This window comes from Lepus europaeus, chromosome 6, assembly GCF_033115175.1.
Source record: "Lepus europaeus isolate LE1 chromosome 6, mLepTim1.pri, whole genome shotgun sequence".
Lineage (NCBI taxonomy): Eukaryota > Metazoa > Chordata > Mammalia > Lagomorpha > Leporidae > Lepus > Lepus europaeus.
This window is the reverse complement of record NC_084832.1, coordinates 75950953-75978943: the sequence shown is the minus strand read 5'-3', so window position 1 is coordinate 75978943 and position 27991 is coordinate 75950953. Positions and strand designations below refer to the sequence as shown.

General features: G+C 42.2%; 1 protein-coding gene across 1 annotated transcript in view; it reads left to right on the top strand.

The window, feature by feature from the left end:
• RXFP2 (relaxin family peptide receptor 2) overlaps positions 1-27991 on the top strand; it is a 48588-nt gene that overhangs the window by 17019 nt on the left and 3578 nt on the right. Inside the window, exons 5-16 of the mRNA XM_062195182.1 lie at positions 1442-1513; positions 2132-2203; positions 4743-4814; positions 5867-5938; positions 8623-8694; positions 9621-9692; positions 13308-13379; positions 13482-13553; positions 17131-17202; positions 19835-20064; positions 20700-21110; positions 24648-24866. Of these exons, the coding sequence (XP_062051166.1) occupies positions 1442-1513; positions 2132-2203; positions 4743-4814; positions 5867-5938; positions 8623-8694; positions 9621-9692; positions 13308-13379; positions 13482-13553; positions 17131-17202; positions 19835-20064; positions 20700-21110; positions 24648-24866 (1508 nt within the window). The remainder of the gene's footprint in view (positions 1-1441; positions 1514-2131; positions 2204-4742; positions 4815-5866; positions 5939-8622; positions 8695-9620; positions 9693-13307; positions 13380-13481; positions 13554-17130; positions 17203-19834; positions 20065-20699; positions 21111-24647; positions 24867-27991) is intronic.

Sequence of the window (27991 nt, the reverse complement as noted above, 5' to 3'; positions counted from 1 at the left end):
ACATAGAAACACAAAGTGAAACATACTGTTTGAGTACTAGTTATAGCATTAAATCACAATGTACAGCACATTAAGGACAGAGATCCCACATGAGGAGCAAGTGCACAGTGGCTCCTGTTGTTGACCCAACAAATTGACACTCTAGTTTATGGCGCCAGTAACCATCCTAGGCTGTCGATAGACTCTTAAACTAAAAGAAGAACTTATGCTGCAATGTGAAACATCTCTCCACAGACAAAGTGCAGGGAAAAGGGGCTGGAAGGGCACAGGGTCACACTGGGTTTCAAGTTTGTCATACAGGATTGAAAGTGATGCCTTGGGCACCACTTTGGCTAGAACGCACATGCACCGAAGTACCAGCCCTTTCCACGTGGTGGCACAGAAGGAAAATGGCCATAACTGAACTGCATCTGGGATCAAAGAATAGATTTGCTGAAAATTGGAAGCTGATCTTAGCTTTACCTGACTTCCTTGAGGCCTAAGGATGTGAATATGCTGGCACTCTTAACATATTCTTGACCTAAAGGCAAAGACTGGGACTCTTTTCTATGGTATAGTCATACATACAACAAAATTCAAACAGTTAGATATTGCATGAGCACTTATTCTACACAGAGCTCCGCGGTGGAGTCCATAGCCATCAAGACTGTGTTGTGCAATGTTTAGGAATCAATTAAGATCAAAATAAGAGGAATAGAAGCCATTCAAATGACTGTGTACTCATTAGTTATTATTAGTGTGGGTACTTACTGCCCCTGGCAGTCTTTAGAAAAAAAATGAATTCAGAACTTACCTCCCATTGTGTAATGAAGACAGGAAATGGAAAGCATTTGCTTCGATACTCCTGCCAGTGCTATGACAAATCAATACTGCATTGTTAACTTGCTTCACAGGTTAAGGAAATCATGATACTATGGGTTGCAGCTGGTGTTCTAGCTCAGTTCAATTCCTGGTGCCCTTTGGGACCCTTCGTACCTCACCAGTTCACTTGGTGTTTCCCACATTGCATCTGGAAATAGAACAGGATAAAATTCATCCCCTGCTTTGTTCGTGGGATGACAGTGAAAGACATGTGCTGATAGAGTAAGGAAGCTCAGCAGGCAGAGGCAGGCTAATCTCACGTGGTCAGCAGCTCTGGCCAATCAGAACAAGATGGTTCCAGTTTGCAGAAAGAAAGCTGGATCCTGCCCCAAACACAGCATGTTGGAGTTCAGTGGCACAAGTCAGAGATAGTCAAATATCACTATATGGCACCTATAGGAGCAGCATGTGTTGGCTAGGCTCATAGCTGTCTTTCACCGGCACCTCTACCTGCCCTCCAACATGAGAATAGGACCTTGTACTTCATAAGATAATTTCACAAATTGTCTTCAGATGAAGAAAGTGACCCAATAAAGTCCATAAACTGCCATCTGTGACTCTTCTGTCTTATTCCTACCAGATTTCTACAGTATAATTGCATTAGACACATATCCAGGAAAGCATTTTTTGGATTATATAATCTTCAAATATTGTGAGTAGCTTTTGTATAATTATATTATGACTATACTTTTAAGTAAAGACTAAACTAGTAGAAATGGTGCTTTTTAAAGGCTTGACCTGGCTGTAAAGAAATGGGAGGAACAGGTTATCACAAAGTGCTGGGATTGCTTATTACACTAAAAGGTTCTTTGACCCTGCGACTTAAATAGGTTTTCCTGTCTTCTCCAGGTTGGGTCACTTCCACAATATCTTAGCCATTTTTTATTTTTTTCTAACCCTTGCTAACTTGCTATGTATTTTCTTAAAATGCTAATCTAACTAAGGATGTGAGCATAAAAAGGACAAAAGCAAAAACTGCCCTATATGCTTAGTTATTATCCTTTTCTACTCCGATGTAATGTATTCTCCTAGAGCATCATTTTGGTCAGTTTTCTTGTCCTGGCCCTGGTGCTGCATGTACTGGACTTCAGACTGTCTGTACCTCCCAGATGTCCCTTGATTTCCACTCCCTCCCAGGCCATCCCACTGAGCTAGTTCAGAGACAGATGTCCATACTTCATAATCATTATCAGTGGCTCATATATCTAATGATATGTGACTGAAACAGAGTGTTGAGCTCTCCTAATTAACTCCCCCGTGCTATCTTTAGGTATCTCAACCACAACCACATAACAAGTCTCAGACCTGGAGTATTCGAAGACTTACATCAGCTGACGTGGCTGTAAGTATTCTAGTTTCAATTTCCCCCAAAAAATAGTCCTCAATGACATACTATAACACACACAAAGTTTCCACTTTTTAATGTATCTTGTACATTACACTTATTTTTCTTTTTGAAAATTCATTTACTCATTTAAAAGAGAGAGAATTTTTCTATGTTCTGAGTCACTCCCCCCAAATGCCCACAGTAGTGGGGCCTGGGTCAGATCAAAGCCAGGAACCTGGAACTCATTGTAGGTCTCCCGTATGGGTGGCAATGACCCAAGTACTTAGCCATGGTATATATTAGCAGGAGGATGGACCAGAAGCAGAACCATGACTCAAACTCAGGAACTCTGGTTTGAGAAGATGGTATCTCAAGTGGTGTTTTAACTGCCATGCCAAACACCTACCCAGTATACTTTTCTCATAAACATAACCTGGAACTTTGCTCAAGCAATTCAGAAAAGGGCATGCAACATGGTGGCTGTGTGAAAATGAAGCTGGCTTGATTTTCCAGGTGGCCTTCTGCATCCCATTGTAGGTTTGCTGATCCATTCATCCTTCAGTGTTAACCAACAGTGGGACTCCACAACTCCAGCACTATGGACATTCTGAGCCAGATAATTCTTTGTTCAGGAGGGGTAGGGAGAAGAGTGTGTCCTGTACATTTCAGGATATTTAGCACCTCTAAAGTGTCTACTCCTTAGATGCCAGTAGTATAATCCCTCTCCCAAGAGTTGTAGCAACCATAAATGGCTTCAGATATTGCTAAATGTCCCCTGGAAGAAAGAATTTCAGGCCGGCGCCGTGGCTTAACAGGTTAATCCTCCACCTTGCGGCGCCGGCACACCGGGTTCTAGTCCCGGTTGGGGCGCCGGATTCTATCCCAGTTGCCCCTCTTCCAGGCCAGCTCTCTGCTATAGCTCGGGAAGGCAGTGGAGGATGGCCCAAGTCCTTGGGCCCTGCACCCGCATGGGAGACCAGGAGAAGCACCTGGCTCCTGGCTTCGGATCAGCACCATGCACTGGCCGCAGCGGCCATTGGAGGGTGAAACAACGGCAAAAAGGAAGACCTTTCTCTCTGTCTCTCTCTCACTATCCACTCTGCCTGTCAAAAAAATAAATAAATAAATAAAAGAATTTCAGTAGAAAACCACTGATCTAGAAAGTCAAGAAGTTGTTCTGATTTCTAGAACATTCAGAGAAGTCTGAAAATATGTATTCACGGTATTTCACCACTTCCCAAGCTGAGCCACCAGTTCCACCCCCCTTTGGGTATCAATATCAAATGTCTGTGCTTCCACCAGAATGACAAGCATAGGGTAGTTGGAAGGCTGTCTGTTTGCCAGTTTCTGCAGATTGAGCTGATCTAATGAAAGACATCATTGCTTTGGCTTCCTTCAAACTCCTGTGTGTACCTGGTCTCATGCTTAACCTTCCCAGGCCACTTTCTTAATCTTATGACGCCTATTTTTCTCTCATCTGTAAGCTATGATCATAATGTCTTTGTATGAGGGCTGTTGTGAGGATCAAACCCATGATGTATGTAAAGCACACACACAGAGCTCCTGGCATACAGTGGGTGCTTGTTGTAGCCCTCTCCTTCTAATCTGACCTTCATAAACTGAGAGTAAAAGGAAATGGTACCTGGCTTTAAAGGTAACAAGAGCAAAAAAGACCTATTTGCCTTAGTCTAATTTCTACACAAATACCACATAGTTAAAAACTCTTTGATTCTTGGCTGGCACCACGGCTCACTAGGCTAATCCTCTGCCTGCAGCACCGGTACTCTGGATTCTAGTCCTGGTTGGGGCGCCGGATTCTGTCCTGGTTGCTCCTCTTCCACTCCAGCTCTCTGCTGTGGCCCGGGAAGGCAGTGGAGGATGGCCCAAATGCTTGGGCCCTGCACCCCATGGGAGACCAGGAAGAAGCACCTGGCTCCTGGCTTCGGATTGGCGCGGTGCCGGCCATAGCAGACATTTTGGGGGTGAACCAACGAAAGAAAGACCTTTCTCTCTCTCTTTCTCTCTCTCTCACTGTCTAAATCTGCCTGTCCAAAAAAAAAAAAAAAAAACCAAACAAACAAAAAAAAACTCTTTGATTCTCAAAACTCCTTATGAATGGTTTGACATCTCTTCATTCAGTTGTATGGAACTTATTGAATACATCATTTGGACAGCAAAGAACCACTTGTGATTTCCTAAGAATTATGTCTTCATGTATTGTTCATTCAGCCAATAAGTGTAGCATGTGCTGGACTCAGGTATCCAGAAGTGAAGGCTATTACCTGAATCTTTAAGTCTAGTGGAAGGTGAATGCGAGGAAAGAAAACAAATAATCAGGATCCAACTTGATAAATGCTGGGATAGGGTAGTAGGAACCTGGAGGGAAGTGTGGCTGCCACCACAAGGTAAAAGAAAAGTTCCCGTGGAAGAGACACACACACACAAGAAGGCTGGACATTGAGGGGAGAAAGGCTCAGCTTTGCCTTTTGTTTCTTCCTGGTTTTATTTAACAAACAGCTCTAACATTGGAACTGTTTTCAATGTGTTTTGTCAGAATTCTAGATGACAATCCAATAACCAGAATTTCACAGCGGTTGTTTACTGGACTAAATTCCTTGTTTTTCCTGTAAGTACTCATCCACGTTGCAATGCATCTGTCTATAAACTGCGGTGACATCTAACACCGAAAAAAAGGTTCTGAAAAACATAAGCCTTCTAACATTTTTATTAGTCAAAACATTTCCTGTATTTCCAACTACAGTGATTGTTGCTATTTTCTAGTCATTGGTCAAAGAGAACAGCCAGCCAGATTATTATGTATATTTTAAGCCTACTGGTTGATTTTCTTCAATCCCTTTAATTTCCTTTAGTCCCGAAGTATGCTTTTATTTACAGTGGTTGACCAAAGATAGTAGTCATTTTCATATCCTAGCTACATTGAAATCTATTAGAACCTCCCAAATTCTTGGCTCCAACTTCATTTTCAACAGAAAGATGTGCCTATGCCAAATACTAGTCGCTAAAAATTCCAGAATTTTTGTCCTCCCAATAGAGCTGCTATCATGATTACATTTCCACTGTTTATTAATCCCCTAGAACCATTTGTCAGCAGGAGATTTTTGATGCTCCTTTACAGTTGATTGTATAACAACATTATTTTTCCATTTGTCAAAAGAGACCACAATATCATAAATTAGCCATACAGCTTAACTTGCTCATGAGTTGTTTTCTTTCCACAAATTCCCCCTACTGTCACTTCTTAGATTGAATGCAATTTCCCGTGTGGTCCCTTCATGCTGCTCCTGATTAATGTATCCCCTAAGAAGAAACTTTGGATGCATGACACTGGAAATGATGGCAAGTTTGAAGTTTACAGGGGAAATTGTCATGGACCTCAAAGTTATTACTCAATATATAATTTAGTTTCATCTCATAAAATCAAATTGTGTACTATTTATTACTAGGAGATATATCATGCATAGGCCTTCATACAGTATCTGCTTCCTAATCTTTACTGTACACATATTTAAAGATCATTTTGAAGGGATAGCTTTGTTTTATACTGCCTCCTAACATATTCATTTTAGCATGCAAGTTTCCAAATTATAGAATAGTAAAAATGCTATTCTTAAAGTGACATCTCATTTTATTCCTAATTAACACTTTCCTTGTATAAAGGTCTATGGTTGACAACCACTTAGAAGCCCTTCCCAAGCAGATGTGTGCCCAAATGCCTCAACTTAACTGGATGTGAGTGTTCATTTATGATTTAATTTTTTATTTTCCCAAATGAAGGAAACCAGTCGTGAAGTTTATTCAAGATTATCTAAAAAGCATATTTGTGTTTTCTTTCCAAAACCAAAATGGAATGTACTTAAGTTTAAAAGTCCTTTAAGAGTTTCTGTAGGTGTAATGGTAATGTTTGACCTTCTTCTTAAGCACTGAAGACCCCTCATTTCCTGTTCCTTACCCATCTAGTCTCTTTGCCTGTCCCTCTTCCACACACTGCTTCCTTCCACATACACCAAACTGTTGCCCCAAAATCAAGTCCCCAAGCACATAGTATTTCTTGCACTTAAAAAGAGTCTTGGCTGGTGCCGTGGCTCAGTAGGCTAATCCTCCGCCTTGCGGCGCCGGCACAGCGGGTTCTAGTCCCGGTCGGGGCATCGATCCTGTCCCGGTTGCCCCTCTTCCAGGCCAGCTCTCTGCTGTGGCCAGGGAGTGCAGTGGAGGATGGCCCAAGTGCTTGGGCCCTGCACCCCATGGGAGACCAGGAGAAGCACCTGGCTCCTGCCATCGGAACAGCGCGGTGCGCCGGCCGCAGCTCGCCTACCGCAGCGGCCATTGGAGGGTGAACCAACGGCAAAAAGGAAGACCTTTCTCTCTGTCTCCCTCTACTGTCCACTCTGCCTGTCAAAAAATAAAAATAAAAATAAAAATAAAAAATAAAATAAAAAAGAGTCTCCCTCCCTTATTCTTTCAGCTAACTCCCACATTTCCTCAAGAGTCAACTTGCACATTACACCCCAAGAAACTGTTCCTGACAAGCCAACCACTTTTGGGGGCTGCCTTTGTCCTCCCAGTGTGCTACATAAAAAATCTACCAAGCCACCCCTTCTCCACACATCACACCTACCTTGAGGTACATAACCATGTAGTTATTGGTTTACTTGGTTATCATCTCCCTGCCATTCTTTAAGTTGCATGAGAACAGAAAATTACTACATGATTTCACACCTAAACATTAGGACCATGACCATACTTAACAAGTACTCAGTAAACCTTTGTTAGATGGGTGTACGTGGCCATTTTCAGTGCTCGTTAGATGTTAGCCAATACCGATTTCAAACAATCACTTAAGTTGCAATGTGGCTTCACCACCATTGTCTCCAGCAGCAACCAGGGCTGTTCCAGCCACAGATGTCCTGCCTTTTTAGAATGCAGATTGGATCATTCCTCAGAGCTCTCTTACCCTCAAACCAGGGGACTCAATACCCACAAAATGATAAAACTTCAATCCCTTAGCTCTTGCTCCCTCTAATCTAGCCTCGAAATTTCTTGTGCCACATTATTAGATGAGGATGTACTTATTTACTGACTTTTATTTTCATGCGTTTGTTATCAAAAGACTTTTTTTAAAAGATTTATTTTATTTATTTGAAAGACAGAGTTACAGAGAGAGGTAGAGACAGAGAGAAGTCTTCCATCCTCTGATCCATTCCCCAGATGGCCGCAATGGCCAAAGCTGTGCTGATCTGAAGCCAGGAGCCAGGAGCTTCTTCCAGTTCTCCCATGTGGGTACAGGGGCCCAAGAACTTGGGCCATCTTCCACCTCTATCCCAGGCCATAGCAGAGAGCTGGATTGGAAGAGGATCAGCCAGGACTAGAACCAGCGCCCATATGGGATGCCGGTGCTTCAGTACAGGGGTTTAACCCACTGCGCCACAGTGCTGACCCCAGTTATCAAAAGACTTTTAAAGCAATCAAGGTTTCATGTTTGTATGCCAGTACTAAAATTAATACAATGATCTGACATGAAAATCGAAAACTTATTAAGAAGAGATGTAAAAACACTTAAAAATTTTAAAAGTGCACATATAAAAAGGGAAACAAACAAAAATGAACGGGAAAATATTAGGGCCCCAGTCTCTGGTTCCTGGAATACTCAATTTCACTGAACATTTTCTGCTTAACATTAGAAAAAACAATAGATATGCAATGAAAATACACGAAATCTGCAAAAAGGACGTAGAAAATGCATAGTTTGAAAAAGCACTATGCCTGGATTTTTTTAAAAATCGCATCAAACTAAATTGTTTAATTATTTTTTAATAAACTTCTAAAAAATATTCCTTTATTTGGAAGGCACAGTGACAGTGACCACAGACAGAGATCTTCTGTCTACTGGTTTACTCCCCGGATGCCCCCAACAGACAAAGCCAGTTCAGGCAGAAGCCAGGAGTACAAAATTCCATTCCAGTTTCCCACATTGGTAGCAGGGGCTTTCTTGCTGGCAGCATTCAGAGGTAGCACCTGGCATCACTCAGCACACAGTTCTGTGTGTGTGCCATGGTCTCTCTCCCTCTTCTTACAGAACCACTAGGGTAAGTAATGGGTGTTCCACTCTGTTGATCTTATCACTTCAAAAAGGCTCTAATTCTAAACACCAGGGTTAGCTTAAGATTCCTCCTTCCTGATACCTCAGAATAGGATTAAACTTCAATACGTGAAACCTTGTGGGACACTCAAATAACATCCCAGCAATAGCACACGATATCAGATATACAAACCCTGCAATGATTAGGAGGAAGGCATAGTAGAAATTACGAAGTGGAGTAATAATACAGTTCAGGGTTGTTATCATCAATGAAAAGTATCTCTGAGCATACGACCTATACAAAATATTAAAAATATTTTCCCTCCATGACTTCCAGGGACCTGGAAGGCAATCGAATAAAACGTCTCAGAAATTCCACCTTCCTGTCGTGCAATTCACTCACGGTGCTGTAAGTACACATGAATTTCAGTCAATGGGCAGAAAACCTATAGATTTGGAAATTGAAGAAACTTTGGCAAAGAATTTCAAAGTAGTGTTTTGTTTAGGATCTTGGCCTGAAACTGCAGTGCTAGAAAAGGTACACACTGAGTGACTGGTTTTGAGGGGTGGGGGACTGAGCCTTACACTGCCCATGGTTTAGGTCTCCAGCTGGTCACCCTGTTTCTAGAGTGGTCATCATTTCTGTGCATCCTCTCAGTTGAACTGATGCCTGTAAGTTCCAGTCTCCTAACCCCATAGTCACCAATCATATGAGACCATGTAATTGCAAGTAGTTAGCTCTCCAATAACCAGCTGGGACTGCCAATGTCTATGACCACTTGATGGCTCTCTCCCTAAAGAAGAAAAAAAAAAACAAAAACATGATTTTATTCAAATTAGAGGAACATCTAAAGATGCTGCTTCCTTAGCGCTGAGTATGCTGTTTATGGGGGCGGGAAGGCAGCTGGATTGGTCAGTGGGCGCATTTGGCATGGCAAGCCTAAAAATGCAAGTATGTGTTTCTGTTTTTTATCAACAGTTTTCCATAGATAATAAACTCTTGGTAATGTCTGTTGATTGGATGGGGGGTTGGAAAACAGAATGGAAAAGAAAAATTAGAAAAAGACACTGCTAAAATAATCCAAATCTGAACAAAGAACAGCTTTTCAGCCCACACTCAGCACCTCCAATTGCTCATGCAGCACTTCCCAGAGAGAACACGCGCGTGTCCTTGGTGCGAAACTCCTGCCTTAGGTTGCACATGAGAAAGCGCTTCCCTTTGAGACTTCGAAGGAGGCTTCTTCAGTTACTGCCACATCCGTGGCATCTCTCAGTGAGAACTGATTATTACAGCAGACGCAAACCCACAGTGCTGACTCTCGCCATGTCTTACAGGTTTCTGCCTAGAAATCAAATTGATTTTGTTCCAGAGAAGACATTTTCTTCATTAAAAAATTTAGGAGAACTGTAAGTAGCATCGTCTACTAGGAAGAATATGATTGCTTCTTCCAAGATTATAAATTTAAATGGCTAGGGAGACTGCTCTTCCACTAGTAGCAATCAAAATCCTGCAAACTGCTGGATGTTAAAAATCAATTAAGGGGGCTAGAGTTGTGGCAAAGCGGACTAAGCCACCACTTGCAACACCAGCATCCCTTATCGGCAGATTGCTGGTTCAAGTCCTGGCTACTCCGTTCCCAATCCAGCTCCCTGCTGATGTGCCTGGGAAGGCAGCGGGAGATGGCCAAAGTGCTTGGGTCCCTGCCACCCATGTGGGAGACCAGCATGGAGTTCCTGGCTGCTAGTTTTGGCCTGGCCCAGGTCTGGCTGTTGCAGTCATCTGGGAAGTGAACCAGCAGATGGAAGATCGATCTCTCTCTTTCTCTTTCTCTCTCCCTACACCTTGTTCTCTCCCCTTCTGCCCACCTCTCCCCCTTCCTCTTTCCCTCTCTTTCTCTTTGTCACTCTGCCTTTCAAAACAATACATAATCAATAAGAAAGCCAGCATTATCCTAAAGTCAAAAGCACATTAAAATCAAACAGTGGGCTTAATATGGATTTAACCTACCAAAGTTTTATTATTTTTTGGGGGGTGATCTGTGTGTATGTTTGGAAGTAAATTGCCTTTCCATGGCTTCTTAAAACACAAGGCTCATTTATCTCCTATACCTGGAGTATACTTGATTATCAATAAATATTTGCTGAATGAATAACTGATTGACTGAAATGATAATTATAACTAAGTAAAAATGCTTATTATCCTTTGAAAAATTACACTTCTTATCACAGGTGAAGCAAACACATATGCCTAGATTGAGGATTAGGCTCCTTGAAAAGTATCCACAGAACACATGTAACTCTGTATTTTTCAAGGATCTAATCTGTAGAAAAGTACTGGTCTTATTATAAATTCACTGCTCCCCACATAATTGTGTATAATTGGATGTTAAAATTAAGTCTGTCATATTACAAATAGTGGCAATTAAGGGAAAGAACTCCTCCCCCTGATAGAGGCCTTAAAGTGACAATTAACTTCTTAACTGACTGGCCCCCCATTCTTTGTACCTTTCCCCAGGAAGGACTGGGGAAAATAAATCAGTAGAAGTAATTTTTAAAATAATTCATGAATACTTAAGATAATTTAATCTAATAACCATCATAAATCAAATCCACAGAGGTTGACATGAATTAAGTGCCTAGTATGTGCAACATACTGCATTAGAACTAAAAATATTCTCATTTTATGGCAAATTTAAAGACAGCTCACTCAGAAGAGACTTTCTCTCAAGGAGTGTTCACGGCCAGACTCTGGAAGACGTACATGAACTTGTATTACAGTGTGAAGTGGGGTAGCAGCCTGGGATAAACAGGGGTCTGTTTTATATATATAAACTGAAAGAAACAGTGGTATGGAGTCTACATTTTGAGAATTTTTCTAATCCTTTTCTCATCTTACGCATCAGCCACACCAAAAACAAAACAAGCCAAAGCAAAATCCACTTGTAAGATCGCCAATAATCCCTTCCAGTCCAGGGTCAGAAAGCTAAGGAATTCAGAAGTTGATAGACTTAACTTGAACAAGGCATTCCTACATCTTGAGTTTACAAGATTTAGAACATTTCACTGCTCCTTTACGACAGCAAACTCATGCTGGGGAGGAACACGCATAGGTACATGAGGCCCCTGAAGTCCTTTCCCCCAGAAGATGGCTCTTCTGTGTTCCACATTGAAGGACATTTTCTTGGTGTAGGAGATTGGCGTGATCAGCATGTGGCTCTGCTGTTAGGCTCTCTCTGGCACACCTGCACCTCACGCACACCTGTGGCCTTCCTTGTGGGCTGCGACCTACGTGTGTCCCTGCCATATGGGGCACCAGAGCATCATTCCCAGTCGTCAGGACCTCCCTCTCGGATGTCAGGACAGCACCCTAAAAGCCACCTGTTTAAAATTAAACCAACAGGGAACCCCCACCCTGTTGCCAGCTCCTTCCCCTCAATTCACCATCCCGGGGGCATCACTACCCTTCCTGGCTGCCAGGCCTGAACGTTGTTCCCTCGCCCCTTGCCTCTCTGTCAGTCTTCAATCTCTAAGACCTAAGCCTGCTCCCAACAAGGCTGTGGGCTCCCTCCTTGTCCATGGGAAGCCTCCTGCCTGGTCTCCCTCCACCAGCTCTCAGGCTTCCCTATCTCTCTCCCACACTTCTTCGGGCAGAATTATCCCACATTATGCCACTGTGCTACTTAATGTCCTGTTGCCTGCTGTTTAGCAAAGACCTTGACACAGTTCTCAAATGTTAATCTGCAGAAGAGTCACAGAGAATTTTGGTTTAGATGCATGTTACTGGGCTGCCTCCCAGAGAGTCTGCTGTGGTAGTCCTGGGTGGACAGCAGAAATGTGCACCCTAGTAAAGCATCCTTGGGATTCTGATTCCCAGGTTGTACCCTGGGGAAGAGCGCCTTGGGTAGACGATGGCCCCACTCTTATCTCCATGAACTTTTCTGAGATCAGTACCTCAGCTCCTCTCCACACCTCCTGTCTTCCACCACACTGCCCGCATGCTAACTCCTGAAGATGCCCCTGACTTCCAAGTGGCTGTGTCACTGACTGTGCTATAAGCTGCTCTTCTCTTACCCCTCCTAAAATCATAGAACTTTGTCCAAACACTAATTTCCCAGGACAAGACTGGTGCCTCCTTTCTCTGTGTTTTCTCTATACCCTGTATACCAGTTTCATTCTTTCCTTGCTTTGTAGTTTACTGGTCACTGTAAATGGAAGCTTCTTTAGAGAAACAGGTGAGCCTTAGTTACACGTAATCCTTACATACCACCAGAAGCTCCAGGGGATCAAAAATTAGTAAGATATTTTATTTGACTCTTAGTCAGTTGTTCATTTGTTTTTATCTTTAATATCTTTTTTTTGGCACAGAAGTATATCTGGGGCTCTCGAAGATTCTAGAGTTCTTCTAATCCTCAGAAATCTGTTTTCCATTCTGTAGAGTCCCTTCCCTGGTATTCTTTCTGTGTGGGACCCTCCTATCATGTGTAGTTCTAAATTCACAATTTCTTCTCCAGATGTAGTTCTATATAAGAATATTTTGAAAATATGTAGAGCTGTCTGTGCAAGATTGTCTGGGCAGATGCTGAGTGACCAAAGTTATCTTAGTTGGAATGCCAAAGAAATAAAAGACGCAAGTCTTGACCTCGTAAGTTTAGTTGGCTAAACCAGAGATCACATACATGAAACGAGTAGGAATCACAGAAGTTTGAACGATAGAAATGTACAAAGAGTACCCAAAACAGAAAAAATTAATCAAAGTAGATACAAAAGCCAGGATGTGTTGGACAGGGGGTGAGAGGAAATTCCAGACAGGAACTGGATGAACAAAATGTCACATGTCTGTAAGTGATGGAAAACATACCCATTTGGCTGGCTCACATGACCTTGTTGTGTAACAAGTTATCAGGTTGGTTAAATTGGATTCATATTTTCTGTTACATCAAATAGGATGATGATAACTATGAAGAGTAATAACGAGGTCACTTATTTCCAATGTAATTGCTTTGGGTTTTCTGTCACCAACAGGGATCTGTCTAGCAATAAGATAACGGAGCTGCCACCTCACCTTTTGAAAGACCTGAAGCTTCTACAGAAACTGTAAGTTCTTCTCACCATCAAGCGATTTAAATGACAACATCTTAACCTTTGGAAATAATAACATCCTCATGCTTTTCCCCCTTCCCTCTGGTGGTAAAAAAGGAACCTGTCATCCAATCCTCTTTTGTATCTCCACAAGAACCAGTTTGAAAGTCTTAAACAACTGCAGTCTCTGTAAGTAACATACTACATTGTGTTGATTGCAATGGCAGTGGACATGCTTTACGTAGAGACCCACCTGTTTTGAATGGGTATTTCACACACAGGAGCGTGCGCTCTCGGATGGCCTTGAGTATCACTGTGATGTCAAATATGTGTGAATAACAGCAATGCCTCCTTTTTTTTGCCATTCACCACTTGTAAAGGTCGTTTCAGAGCTGGAAGACACAAATCGTCCCTTCCTGAAAGCTGGGCTCCAGTGGAAAAATCTCATCCCACAATTTTAACAAAGAATTACATTTGCAATAATATTGCTGCTGAAAGTTTGGTAAAAAAAAATAATTACATAAAAGACTTGCTTCCTTTTTCCATTTTCCCCTTTCCTACAAGAAACTGTCTGATATTGGACAACAGTGTGTGTTTTTATTTTTCAGTAGGTAAGGAAAAATATATCACACAAATATGAACATTCAAATAATTAATGTTGGTTAGTATTTTAAAATTTTAGCCATATAGATTTCAATGGTGCTAAGAATTCTGCTGGTATCTTTTTAGGTTCATGATCTTTTACCCATGGATGGCAACTGTTGGCTAAAGTTTCTTGGCTTATTTGTTTTAGCTCAGAATACTACATTTCCCACATTATCTAAACTCAGTATTTCTTCATTCAATGCTAAGGACAAATGTATAATAACACTGTGTATTCTTGCAAAATGGTTTTCCATTGGAAATTAATGTAAAATTTAGGTTCTCAGTCAACAGGTATTAGTGGACATTCACTGATGGCATAGATTTGGTCCCTGCTGGTAAGAAGCTTTAATCTAGATAGAGAGATTGATATATTGATTGATTGATATTCATCCCATTGGTTTTAAATATAAGCAAAGACCTCAGGATGTAGACAACATATTCTTCCCTTCACTCACCACATATTGCGTTTCTGAAAACCAAAATACCAAGGCATCATGTAACACCCTTTAGAAAGTCACTGTAGTAACTGTTCACTCCATGAGTTTCTTCCTTTATTTCTTCCTTTTCCTAACTATCTCATGTGTTTTTTCTAAGATACATTTACAAATTCATTTCCAAACCATTTATTGACCTCCAAATTATGCATCACATGGTCTTAAGTACTCAGAATGTATAGCCTCTGCTCTTTAAGACACTATAAAGTATTAATGAAAGAATCACAGGGCCCCTGTAAAGCTAAGATTTTAATGCATCCAGGAGAGAACATGAGAGCAAAAAAAGGGAAAAACCTTTAAAAAAAAAAAGTCCGCAGCTTTCCTGCTGGAGGGGACTTGATGAACCAGCAGTGTAACAGCTCCCCCAAGCTTCATTTCTAACTTCTACAGAACAAGATGTTTCCTCAAGAAAGGACCCACTGGGCACAGGCAAACTCAGAACTAGGTTCAGAAACCCTGTTCAGGTTAGCCAAATGGTAATCAAGCATCTTTCACAATAAACATTAAAAGCAGAAAGCATTCTTATTAGATTGTCCCCTCCCTATTCATTTCCTTTTGTAGCAGCTTTTAATTCACACTGTCCTAGAGAGATTTTCAAAGTATCTGCATTTGTAAATAATTCTGGATAAATTAGAGAGTGGACGTGATTGCTGGAGCTCTCTGATGATATCTTAAGGGGTCTGAAGGAATTAAAAGAATTACACTTCCTACAGTTGTCATAGATAGTGATTGTCCTGAATTGAAGCCACTCTTGGCTACCTTCATATTTTCTACCATAAAAATCTTAAAGACAAAAAAAAGACCTATTGGCTAGAAAAAAATGACAACACTTAAATTCAGATTTTCACAAAACTCACTTTAGTGATGCACTCAGGTTAGAAGTTCAGTTACTAGAGCCGGCGCCGTGGCTCAATAGACTAATCCTCCGTCTTGTGGTGCCGGCACACCGGGTTCTAGTCCCGGTTGAGGCGCTGGATTCTGTCCCGGTTGCCCCTCTTCCAGCCAGCTCTCTGCTGTGGCCCCGGAGTGCAGTGGAGGATGGCCCAAGTGCTTGGGCCCTGCACCCCATGGGAGACCAGGAGAAGCACCTGGCTCCTGCCTTCGGATCAGTGTGGTGTGCCAGCCGCAGCGCGCCAGCTGCGGCGGCCATTGGAGGATGAACCAACGGCAAAGGAAGACCTTTCTCTCTGTCTCTCTCTCTCTCTCACTGTCCACTCTGCCTGTCAAAAAAAAAAAAAAAAAAGTTCAGCTACTAGAGGAAATCCTCTAACTACCATGTTATTTGTAAGATGAAACGCGAAATCACACAAATCACCATTGCCATTTTTAAACCAAAAAAATGGATGAAAATGCTGTATTAGGACATAATTCTGCATGTAAAGTGACAAAATCAGCCCCAACTTACAGGACATGTGAAGTGAAATGTCAATATGTCAGCTTTCTAAAGTAGCACATCGTATAAAATTCTCATCCCAATTGAAACTGGTACCATAAGAGTTTGAATCACTGTATTTGTATATAACAAATAATGCATAATAATCTTTAAAATAATCACCCTATAACAAAGAATGTAATTTTTAAAGATTTATTTATTTATTTGAAAGTCAGAGTTACACAGAGAGAAGGAGAGGCAGAGAGAGAGAGAGAGAGGTCTTTCATCCGATGGTTCATTCCCTAATTGGCCGCAATGGCCAGAGCTACACCAATCAGAAGCCAGGAGCTTCTTCCAGATCTCTCACACAGGTACAGGGGCCCAAGGACTAGAGCCATTCTCTGCTCCTTTCCCAGGCCACAGCAGAGAGCTGGATCGGAAGAGGAGCAGCCAGGACTAGAACCGGGACCCATATGGGATGCCGGTGCTGCAGGCCAGGGCATTAACCCACTGCGCCACAGCGCCAGCCCCCAAAGAATGCAATTATTAAAAAAGATTTCCCTCAGGGTTTACCCTAAAAGGCAATAGTAATGGCTCAATAGTTGGGTGCCTGGGTTGAGCTCCTGGATCCTGACTTCACCTAGCACAGTGTTGGCTATTGTGGGCATTTGGGGAATAAACCAATGGATGGGAGATCTCTGTTTCTCTCTCTCTCTCTCTCTCTCTCTCTCTCTCTCTTTCTCTCTTTCTCTCTTTATCTGTGTGTGGGTGTTTCAAAATTTTTTTTAAAAAAAGAAACCATGTTTAGTCAAAAGATCCCGCAGCTTTCATTATTTATAGAATAATTGAGACATTTGTTTTAAAGGGGTAGAGGGAACATTTGCCACAGCCTATCATGTTTGCATCCCATATAAGAGTCCCTGGGTTCGAGTCCTGGCTCTGCTTCCATTCCAGCCTTCTGCTTATGCACAGTGGGAGGCAGCAGGTGATGGCCCAAGTGCTTGAGATCCTGCCACCCAGGAGACTCAGATTGAGTTCCAAACTCTGGCTTCAGCTTGGCATAGCCCTGTTGGCTGTTGCAGGCATTTGGGGAATGAACTAGTGGGTAGAAAGTCTCTCTCTTTCCCCTAACCCTTCTCTCCTTACCTCCATTATCCGTGTCTCTTTCTCTTTTCTACTCCCTTCCAAATGAATAAGTTCAGTTTTTTAAAAGTTTGACCTTAAAAACATTAAACCTATTGTACATGTTTTCCAGAGACCTGGAAAGGATAGAGATTCCAAATATAAACACACGCATGTTTCAACCCATGAAGAATCTTTCTCACATGTATGTATGTATGAAATGGAGAAGAGAGCATGGGAATGTTTCCAATGCTCTCATGTGAACTGTATAATGTATCACTGCAATGTGTTTTTATGCAACAAAAGTCTTTTTATTGAGAACTTTTTAATTTTGTCACCTTTGGTCCCTGTCAAATAGAGTTCAATATTATGATGTGCCGACATGAATGACCCTTCTCCCTGGAAACACGATGTTTATCCAATTGAGGCCCAAAATGAGATCAGGGTACCAGAATGCCACATATTACACAAGATGAAGTCACTGGCTAAATGGTACTCACGAGACCTGGAAACATTAATTCACTTCACATGAATGAGCAGTCGGCTGCTCTAAGATTTGAGCCCTTAGGAAGAAAGGTGCTATATAAATTCCAGGTGTTGTTACTGTTACTAAGTGCACTACAAAATGGAGGTAATTAATCTTTATAGTAGTTTTTGATAAGTCACTTTAATATAAAGTGCACTGTGTAAGTTGTGTTAATATATGTGTTTATAACATGATCATTTCTTTATCAAATGTATAATCTATGTTTCATGATTTCAAAAATTAACCATTGTTGTCCACAAAAATAGGGAGGATTCGATGTAAGATTACAAGTTGGGTGCAGCAAATGGATGAAAGAGTTGATATGAAGGTGCTCTTTTGGGAGAACATTTGTTTATGTCTGTGCAGCAGGTGTGATTACTAAAAGACACGTGTTCAATTCATATCCACATGGTTTGGTTAATTTCTTTTTCTGTGGCACTTTTAGATAAATAATTCATAAAGCTATTGTTTCTTTATTGTAGACAGAATGTGAGGTCTACATAGAATAGAGCAAGTCTATTCTTAGAACTTCATAGAGAAGCTGCTTTCTTAAATATGGACCTTAGGTCAAGGTCAAGGTCAAGAAGGTCCCAATGATGAACAAAACACGTTAGCTTAGTTACTTCCCTAATAAATAATCTTTTTATTCTTCTTTAATTTTCCTCATCCTTCACTTATTGAAACAGCTCACCTCATCATCTCCATCCCTTCCACCTGCCAACTGTAGTATGGTCACAGTGGGAGGAGAGAGACCCTAGGTGGCTCTCCTGAAGACAGTGGAAATAATGCAACCCCTAAAGAACCAAGAGGTCAAGTCAATTGTGTTCCAGGGGCTCCAGGGAAGGAGAAGAAACCAAGATAATTTTATGTCAAGTTCTTTTAATTGTATGCCAGATATTAGGATGTTTTACTGAAAGCTACTTGAGGGCAGGGATTACCTCTGTTTCCCTAACTGACACACTCAGCACTGACTCATGCATCATCATCTTATTATCAAAGAAATATTTGTTGAGTACCTTCTATGGGCCAGGAACTGTTTGCTTCAGATACTGAGAACACAGTGGTGAGCAAAAGAGAGAATGTCTGTCCCATGGAGCTTCCACTGAGCTTTGAGAACCAGCAAGTAACTAGTTAATAAATTCTATGAAGCTAATAACTTCTATGAAGACAAATAAAGCAAGATAAGGAACTAGAAGGACAGTTTAGATGGTTAGATGGAAAACAGACCTGATTGGGAGGCAGGGAGCAGCCTTGGTAATATGTGGGGTAAGAATCCTCCAGGCAGAGGCAAAAGCAAAAGTAAGGCCCTAAGGGCATGCTGCTGGCTGGTTCGGGGAATAGAAAGTGGCCAATGTGTCTGGGTAGAGTGTATGATGAAGGCAAGGAGGCCAGGAGGCTTAGGCAGCCCAGGGTCCAATCACAGAGAGTCCTGAGACTGTGGCAAGCAAAGCTTTGTTTAACTTGCTGGTCTAGAAACTGAATTGGCAGATGTAAAAAGAAAAACAAATGAACAACAACAACAAAAAAAAACAGATTGAGAGAATAGAGCAGAGAAATGAACATATAGAGGTATGAAATAATAAAAGCATAATGACTATTATGGGAGAAAATCCTGCATGCCTAGGTTTGGGATCTGGCCATTAGCCAAATGGCATCACCAGTTCCAACACCTTGAGATTCCTGTACTCAGAACATAAACACACTGACCAATCTGTTTTCCTCTACAAATTGTTTAAGTCAGTCAAGGCCAGGTAAGAAACCTGTGTTTAAGGCAAATACTTCTGCCAGCTCCAGGGAGACAGACTTCTGGTCTCAGAGACATTCCTGTCCTGCCAGGGTCCAGGAAAAGGAGGCTAAAGTGGGAAGTCTTCAGAGTTTAAAGATAAGAGCAAAACAAGAATGATTTTAGTGACTACAGCAGGCAGGTTCCCTGTATCCCGAACCCAAGCCCCAACTCTTACCTAAGAGATTGATTTAACAATGATAGCCTTCTTCTTATAATGTCCTAAAGAGTAGCCTCATGTGACCAGAGGAAATCCTAGGGCCCCTAAGACTTCATCCCATGTCCTCCCTCTGACTGTCCTGGGCCAAGCCACCAAATGTCTATGCCCTTGAGATGCCTCATCTTTTGAAGAAGAACAGTATTGAGGTAGCATAATGTTTAATGAAGAAGCCTCAAGTTACATAATCACTACTAAACCAACCTAGCAAAGTTGCTAACCTAACATAGACCGGTACCCCTTGATGGCACTGCAACTGTAATTTCTCTATCATTACTGGCAAGTGACTCTTTTTTTCCCTTTGACTTTAGTTATTTCAAAAACTTTCGATACTGCTCCTATGCTCCCCATGTCCGAATATGTATGCCCTCGACTGACGGCATTTCTTCATTTGAGGACCTCTTGGCTAACAATATCCTCAGAGTGTTTGTCTGGGTTATAGCTTTCATTACCTGCTTTGGAAATCTTTTTGTCATTGGCATGAGATCTTTCATTAAAGCCGAAAATACAACTCACGCCCTGTCCATCAAAGTCCTTTGTTGTAAGTATGTTTCCTACCTCAGTAGATTTAGGGCACCTTCTGGGAGCTACACACTAGATATATAAGTTGTTGGCATGTGTATGTCAAAAATGGCATTTAATGTGAATTACAGGTGCCACGCTGGGAAAGGTTTTGTTTTCTAAACACAAAAGTACTGCTCTTAGCAGCTATGTATTAGGTGACAGGATCTTACCATGACCTACTTCTGGGGGTTGCATCTTGGAAATGGGATCCAAGGGTGATGAATCAGGTGACAGAACATGAAGAAAATTTTGTGGATTATAAAACTAAGCTTCTTTAACTTCAATTCCATTAACACCCACGTTCCTCAACATGGGAAATGATTCTCTTTATTAATTATGCAAGTACTATGTGTTTTCCTCTTTTAAACTAGCAGAAATACATGTTTTCTGCTTAAAAACTCCCCATCCTCAAATGTCCTCTTCTATTTTTTAGCTGTGGAACAGACATAGTGTGATACCTTAGAAGCAGTACAGATTTTGAAGTTCAATGGCTTCTTGGTATTCTAGCAGGTGTTTCCATTACTTCATTCCATACATGTTGAAGAAATGACTCCTAATCAAAAAAATCTAATGTCGGGGCCACCAACATCCATTGTGTCAATTCCTTCACAGGTGCCGACTGCTTGATGGGTGTCTACCTGCTTTTCATTGGCTTTTTTGATATGAGATACCGAGGACAGTATCAGAAGTATGCCCTGCTGTGGATGGAGAGCGTACAATGCCGCCTCATGGGCTTCCTGGCCATGCTGTCCACCGAAGTCTCTGTCCTCCTGCTGACCTACCTGACTCTGGAGAAGTTCCTGGTCATCGTTTTCCCCTTCAGTAACATTCGCCCCGGAAGACGGCAGACTTCCCTCAGCCTCGGCTGCATCTGGATGGTGGGGTTTCTGATAGCTGCAGTTCCTTTTTGGGATGAGGATTATTTTGGAAACTTTTATGGGCAAAATGGAGTGTGTTTCCCACTTTATTATGACCAAACAGAAGATATTGGAAGCAAAGTGTATTCTCTTGGAATTTTTCTAGGTAAATTACATTTTTTTTATTTCCTGGAAAAACACAATTGTGATACAAATGCCATAAATTTTAGCGAAAGTGGAATTGTCTCCCTCAGAAAGTGAACTGATTGTCCAGCTGGGTCCTCTTTACAAAAAAATCTCTGCTGTGCATTTTCAGAAGTGCTTCTAAAGCTTTTGTTGTACAGATTTAGTGTGGAAAACAGCAACATCCACCTAGAATCCCTGGATGATCTTTTTATTAGCCCTAAATTCCTTTGATTTCATGTTTACCTACAGTGACTATGAGCTGGAAGAATTCTCTGTAGTGCCTAGTCCGGTATCTCTACCAAGTTATTTGAGCCCATTTATTTTCTACAATCTAGTGATGAGTTAAAGAAATAAAAACAGCATTGTAGAGACTCACTCACAGAGATTATCTAAGTGGAAATACCAGAAGAGTGATATCCTCTGGTAGATACAGCTCTTCAATCAGCAGTTGTAAGGATGTTTAATGAAGCTATTTCCTTTTCAGTTTTCTTAATTGCACCTAATTTTTTAGAAAAATCCCTACATTCTCTGTTACAAATGAGTAACAAATTTAGTCTTTTAAAGTTAAAAAAGAAAATAACTTTGTTGTCCATGACATCTGAGTTCTGCTTAGAATTAAATCTATTTCCAGGTCCCCTCTTGAACTAAGGCACTGTTATCTTTAGACTCCCACTTCTTGTTTTGTCTCCTCTTTCTTGCTGTTAGCAAGCTGCATTGTCCTTTTTGGGGCCTCAAATATTTGTCATCAAAACACTCTTCTGCCTTTTCTCCTTTTCCGTCTCTGCCATTGGCTGTCGCCTTGGTTGAAAGTCTGTCTGAGTTACTGCCTGAGCCCTTACTGGTCTTTCGACCTCTGTTCGTGATCACTCCATAATCTCCCTGAGTCTCAGAAGGGCAGTGTTCTGTCTGTGCTCAAGAGCTCCACTATGGCCCCTACCATTTTCAAGATCAAGTTTAAATAGTCACTTATAACTCGTCTTGAAATGACCCTAACTATCCTACCCAACTCTTCTCCATCTATTCCTTCTCTTCCTCCTCTGACAAGCAACATGTTTAGTTTGCCTTGTTTTAATAATATTCTTCATACACTGCCATGTTTGGTTGCAATTGTTCATGGCATCTCTCTCCTAGGATAGAGCAAACCATTCCTTACATTTCTTCATGACTCATTTGCTTCTTGCTCCTAACACAAGGGTGCACATAGTACACACACACACACACTGCAGATTGAGTTCGTGAGGATTTATTTAGCACCTACTATGGTCTGTGCACTCTACTGGATACTGCAAATATATAGCAGGTCTGATCCTTACAGGCCAGAGAGGAGGAGGCAGACAAGTAAACACATACTTCGTCACAGGTTGATAAATGCCACAAGGGAAGAGTACAGGATGTTCTAGAAACCCCAGATCCAAGGACAAGGGAAGGCTTCCCAGTAGAAATGAATCCAATCAGGGGCCCAAAAGATGAGGCGGCATCAGCCAAGTGAGATCAGAGGAGGAACAGGGGCTGGGTTCCAGGAAAAGACACAGGGATGCAGGGGCCCCATGCCAGGGAACAGGTCCAGATGTAGGGCTCAGGAAGTTCCCTGTGGCTGGATCTTACAATTAAGGCAAAGAGGTCAGCTAGAAAGGATCAAGCACCTGTGATGTATTCCAGATACCTAAGCAGACAGTAACACACGCACACATCCTCGCATCATCATCATCATCAGTTTGCCTGTGAGAGGACTTCAGAGCTCTAGATCTCCAGATAAAGTACGTGGGGTTTTTTTAATGTTTTATTTCTTTATATCAAAGGCAGAGTGACAGAGAAGAAGATAGAGATGAGACAATGAGGGTGTGTGAGTGAGTGAGTGAGTGATCTTTCATCCACTGATTCAATCCTCAAAATGTCCACAGCAGCCAGGCCTGGGCCAGGCTGAAATCAGGAGTCAAGAACTCCATCCAAGGGCTAGTATTACGGCGTAGTAGGCTAAGCCTCTGCCTGCGATGTCAACATCTATATGGTCCCCGGTCCATGTCCCGGCTGCTCCTGTTCCAATCCAGCTCTCTGTTTATGGTCTGGGAAAGCGCTGGAAGATAGCCCAAGTGCTTGGACCCTTACATCCATATGGGAGACCCAGAAGAAACTCCTGGCTCCTGGCTCCAATCAGCTCAGCTCCAGCCATTGCAACCATTTGGGGAGTGAACCAGTGGATGGAAGGCCTTTCTCTCTGTTTCTCCCTCTGTCTGTAACTTTGCCTCTCAAATAAATGAATACATTAAAAAAAAAAAAAAAGAACTCCATCCAGGTCACCCATGTGGGTGACAGACCCAAGTATTTGGGTCACTCGCTGCTGCCTTCCTAGGCACATTAGCAGGAAGCTGGATTTGAAGTGGAGTAGCTGGGTCTTGAACAATTTTAGCTAATTTTTAAATTGTCAAATAGTTTTAGAGAAAAGTTGCAGGTGGTACAAGTTTCTATATATACCCCACCTTGTTTCCCTCGTCTTTTACACTTTATGCTACCATAATGCATTTACATTATACTTTTAATCCTTTCCATAAATCTGTTTTCAAAACTGGGGCTAGGGAAGTATTCTCTAGAAGAGTCATTTTATGTTTATCTACAGTGTCTGACAAAAGAACTAAGACAAGCCAATTTTATCCAATTTTATATAATCCTATTATATAGCTTATGGTAAGATTCTGTGGAATATAAAGTGCTTTGGATAAAAGGAGCAGGTTATCTTGAACTTGAAGTATTACACTAGACCTCACCAGTGTTACATATAGTCCACTTTCAAATGAACATTTTTAAACAACTTTGAAAATATGTGCCAACTGCATGATCATATGAGAATGCGAATGATCACACTTCAAATTTATTACAGCAAGGATAAAGCAAATGAAGTGACTGGGAAGTCAGTATTTTAGGGAATGGTGATGTTACGTGAGAATCTCGTAAATGCATTTGGCCTAAAGATAGTGATTCATCTTGTTGCATTTTTAAGTCTTCTGTATTTCAAAGGTTTCCAAGACACACTGAAGAAACATAAACAAAAGGTTTTTTGTTCTATGTATTATTTTTATTTAAGACGAAGACTGTTGCTGAGAAACACAATTATGTTTATGATAAATTCCAAGGTTATCTTATTCATATTTATGAGATAAGGAAATGGAGTTGGATTTATTTGTTGAGACATGTATATGACTACAGGATTCCCTGTAGGTCTGAATTTGCAGAGAGCTAGAAACAAAAAGAGCTTTCTTCATGCTTTAAAAAAGCTAGTGTTTACTTCATCAGATACCTACCTCGGAATTCCGAAGCCTGTAATTCCTCATAAAAGGTTTATGTGTTTGAAATCTCCTTTTGATCTGGAAAACCCAATTCCTTTATCTTATTTCCTTGAATGAGGGAATTTTAGCAGAATTCCACTGGGCTTACTCAAAAGGCAGCTTCTCAGAACTACCAGGGCAGGAGGGAGGCACCATACAAATGCCTGAGATGTTAAGAGGTGTACTTCTCCCAACAGGTGTGAACTTGCTGGCTTTTCTCGTCATTGCGTTTTCCTATGTTACTATGTTCTGTTCCATTCAAAAAACCGCCTTGCAGACCTCGGAAGTGAGGACTCACCTTGGAAGAGAGGTGGCTGTGGCAAATCGTTTCTTTTTTATAGTGTTCTCTGATGCCATCTGCTGGATTCCTGTGTTTGTCGTTAAAATCCTTTCCCTCTTCCAGGTGGAAATACCAGGTCAGTCCCTTCTATCATTCCCACCTACAATGTACCTTTCTTATGCCCTTTGATGAGGCCAGAACCACGGACACATAATAAATCCTCCATAAATGCCCACAGCAGCAATGCAAAAGTTATTATTTCCATCCGGGGCTTTATAATTGATATTCTGAGATAGCAGTGCAACAGGGTAGTAGTGCAATCCAGCCAAGAATAAAAAAAAAAATTGTTTTAATTAAAAAAAAAGCCAAAGCTAGAGAGAAACTAAGCCAGAGTATCTTGGGTCTACATGAATTAGGTAGTTGTTCTTAACCATGAGAACCCATTTTTTAAAGAATCAAAATATACATGACCAGGTTCTCCAGGTTCCTAGCCTCTGGAGTTGGTGTCTGGGGGCTAAGGCTTGTGCATAGGTGTTTCCCCATACCCTTCTTTGTGATTCTTATGCACGCTCACCCTGTAGACCACCCAACCTATCCCATAGTGCAACTCACATAATGTCACTGTGGCTCCAGGGAGTGTGGGATGTTCCAGGCAAGCACATCATCCCAAAGGCCAGGCTCCTGGCCCACTGCAGCCAGAGAAATTCACCTTTCATTGGTTAGGAGTTCACTGGAAGCCCTTTCTGGGATTTAGAGATGACAGCCGTTTAGAAGTCTTCCAGGGCTTTACCCGGATTCTTGTTGAAACAGCTGGCATCATCTTCAGCTCACTGTTGCAGCTTGACCCAAGGCAGGGATTATGTCTTATTCATCTCGGTGCCCCACTGTCAGCACAGCACCCTAATGAAGGTGATGAGTGCACAAATGACCCACAGCTGCACTGTCTCTGTGCCTATGGCTTGTGCACAGTCATGTGAGGCCTTGCCCCACGTTGTGCTGCAGAATGCCACCCAGCACCCATGGAAGTCTCTTAACCATAGACTTCTCCACAACCAGCCGTGTATGTCGCCCAGCCATGTGAGATGTGGAAATGAAACGCAGCAGGGAGAGGAGGGCTGAAGACTTGGAAGCCCCTGCTGGACGAGGAGGAGAGAAATCACAGAAGGCTGTGTGAGATCATTCAGGGAGAGTCAGTTGTACATGAGGGGCAAATCAACTCTGTATTACTGGCTACAGATGTTCACTTGAATAGTCTCCAATCTGTTACAGCTACCTGGACATCTCAATTTTATGTCCTACCATTTCCAATTCAACAGGACCAAAATGGCCATTGGCCTCCATTTCTCATGGAATCAAGTCCAGATACTGGGATTAGCATTTTCATATTTCATAACTCCCACCCCACCCTCCTGTACTCCATGATCCAGGCCCATTGGAATTACTGGGCTTTTCCTCTGCACTCTTCTGATAAGACATCAGCTTTTGCTGAAACTGTTCCCTCCATCTGGATTAACTTTCGACTCATAATACTCTGTCTGTGTCCCTTGCAATCCTGCAAGGGTAGACCCCAAAGGCTCCCTCTTCCATGCTGCAGTTCCAGACCTCTCTCAACTCTTCTCTCATCCAACCCAGGTGCTTAACTCACTCATTATCCTCATCCGAGCTGCCTTGGTATCAGCATTGTTTTATTTTTTAAGGACTTATTTATTTTTAGCTGAAAGGTAGAGTTAGCTAATGAGAGAGAGAGAGAGAGAGATTTCTTTCATCTGCTTGTTCACTTCACAAATGACCGCAACAGCTGGGGCTGGGCCAGGCTGAAGCCAGGAGCCAGGAGCTTCAATCAGGTCTCTTGTGGGTGGCAGTGGCCCAACTACTTGAGCCATCTTTTGTTTCATTCTCAGGCACATTAGCAGGGAGCTGGATCAGAAGCAGACCAGCCAGGACCCAAACCAGTGCCCATATGTGATGCTGGCACTGCAGGTGATGGTTTAACAGACTGTGATATAGGGCTGGCCCCTCAGCACTATTTTAAAGATACTCATTTTACTTTTTTCATTTTTTCTAATTATTTTCACTTATTTGAAAGACAGAGAGAGAAGGAGAGATGTGATTTGCTGGTTCACTCCCCAAATGCCTATAACAGCCAGAGCTAGGCCTGATCAAAACTAGGAGCCAATGATTCAATCCAGGTCTCCCATATGGGTGGCAAGGACCCAAGTAGTTGAACCATCACCTACTGCCTCCCAGGGTGGCAGCTGGAATGGAAGGTAGAGCACAGACTCGAACCCGGGCTCTCCAAGATGGGTTGTGGAGTCCCAAGCTTCATGTTAACCAATATGCCAATCGCCAGGCCCCCAGCATTATTTTTGAAGGCATCCATTGATCCCTTCAAATGATAAGTTTCAAGAGGGCAAGGACCATACTTGCTTCATCTTTGCATTTATCACAGCACTCTTCATGAAGTGTTATTCAATACCACTATGCTTCTGCCATATTGGTGCTACCCTAGGGAGGCAGTCATGGGGCAGAAGCACAGGAGTGCTGTCAAAACCCACGTGAGCTCTGAAGCAAGCTACGCCTCATTGACTAAGGAGGCTGAGCTGATCCAGGAGAAGTGGGATGGCTGGGCTTCATCTCACCTGCCTCGCTCCAGTCCCTGCACCTTCTGATGTCCTGCCTTCCCGCAGATGGGAGGGGAGGCAGCCTTGCATAGCAACGGAATGCCCTGGTTCCTGTCCTGACTCTGCCAGTGACCCACTGAGGGAACTCAGGGAGCCCACCTCACCTCACTGGCACCATTTCTACCTGATGTCTCAAGTTCCTTCCACTTTATTTGTATTTGAGAGGCAGAAAACAGAGACGGGTATATAGAGTTTGTCTGGTTCACTCTCCAAATGCCTATGGCGGCTGGGGCTGAGTTATGCTGAAGACAGAAGCCAGGAACTCCATCCAGGCCTCCCACATGAGCATCACAGACCCAGTTCCTTGAGCCGTCATTGCTGCCTCCAAGGGTGCACCTCAGCCAGAAGCTGGAAACAGGTGCAGAGCCAGGACTTAAACCCAATAGCCCAACTGGGATCTTAACCGCTGCACCGAATGTCCACATGTCCCTCCTCTTCCTAACCTCCTGTATGTTAACTTCTTGAGGCTTTTTCTCTACATATTAGTTTGCTAGGACCTTCATGATAAAGTAACTCAGGAATTTATTTTCTCGTGCCTCTGGAGCCTGAAATCCAAGATCAAGGAGTGGACAGATTTGGT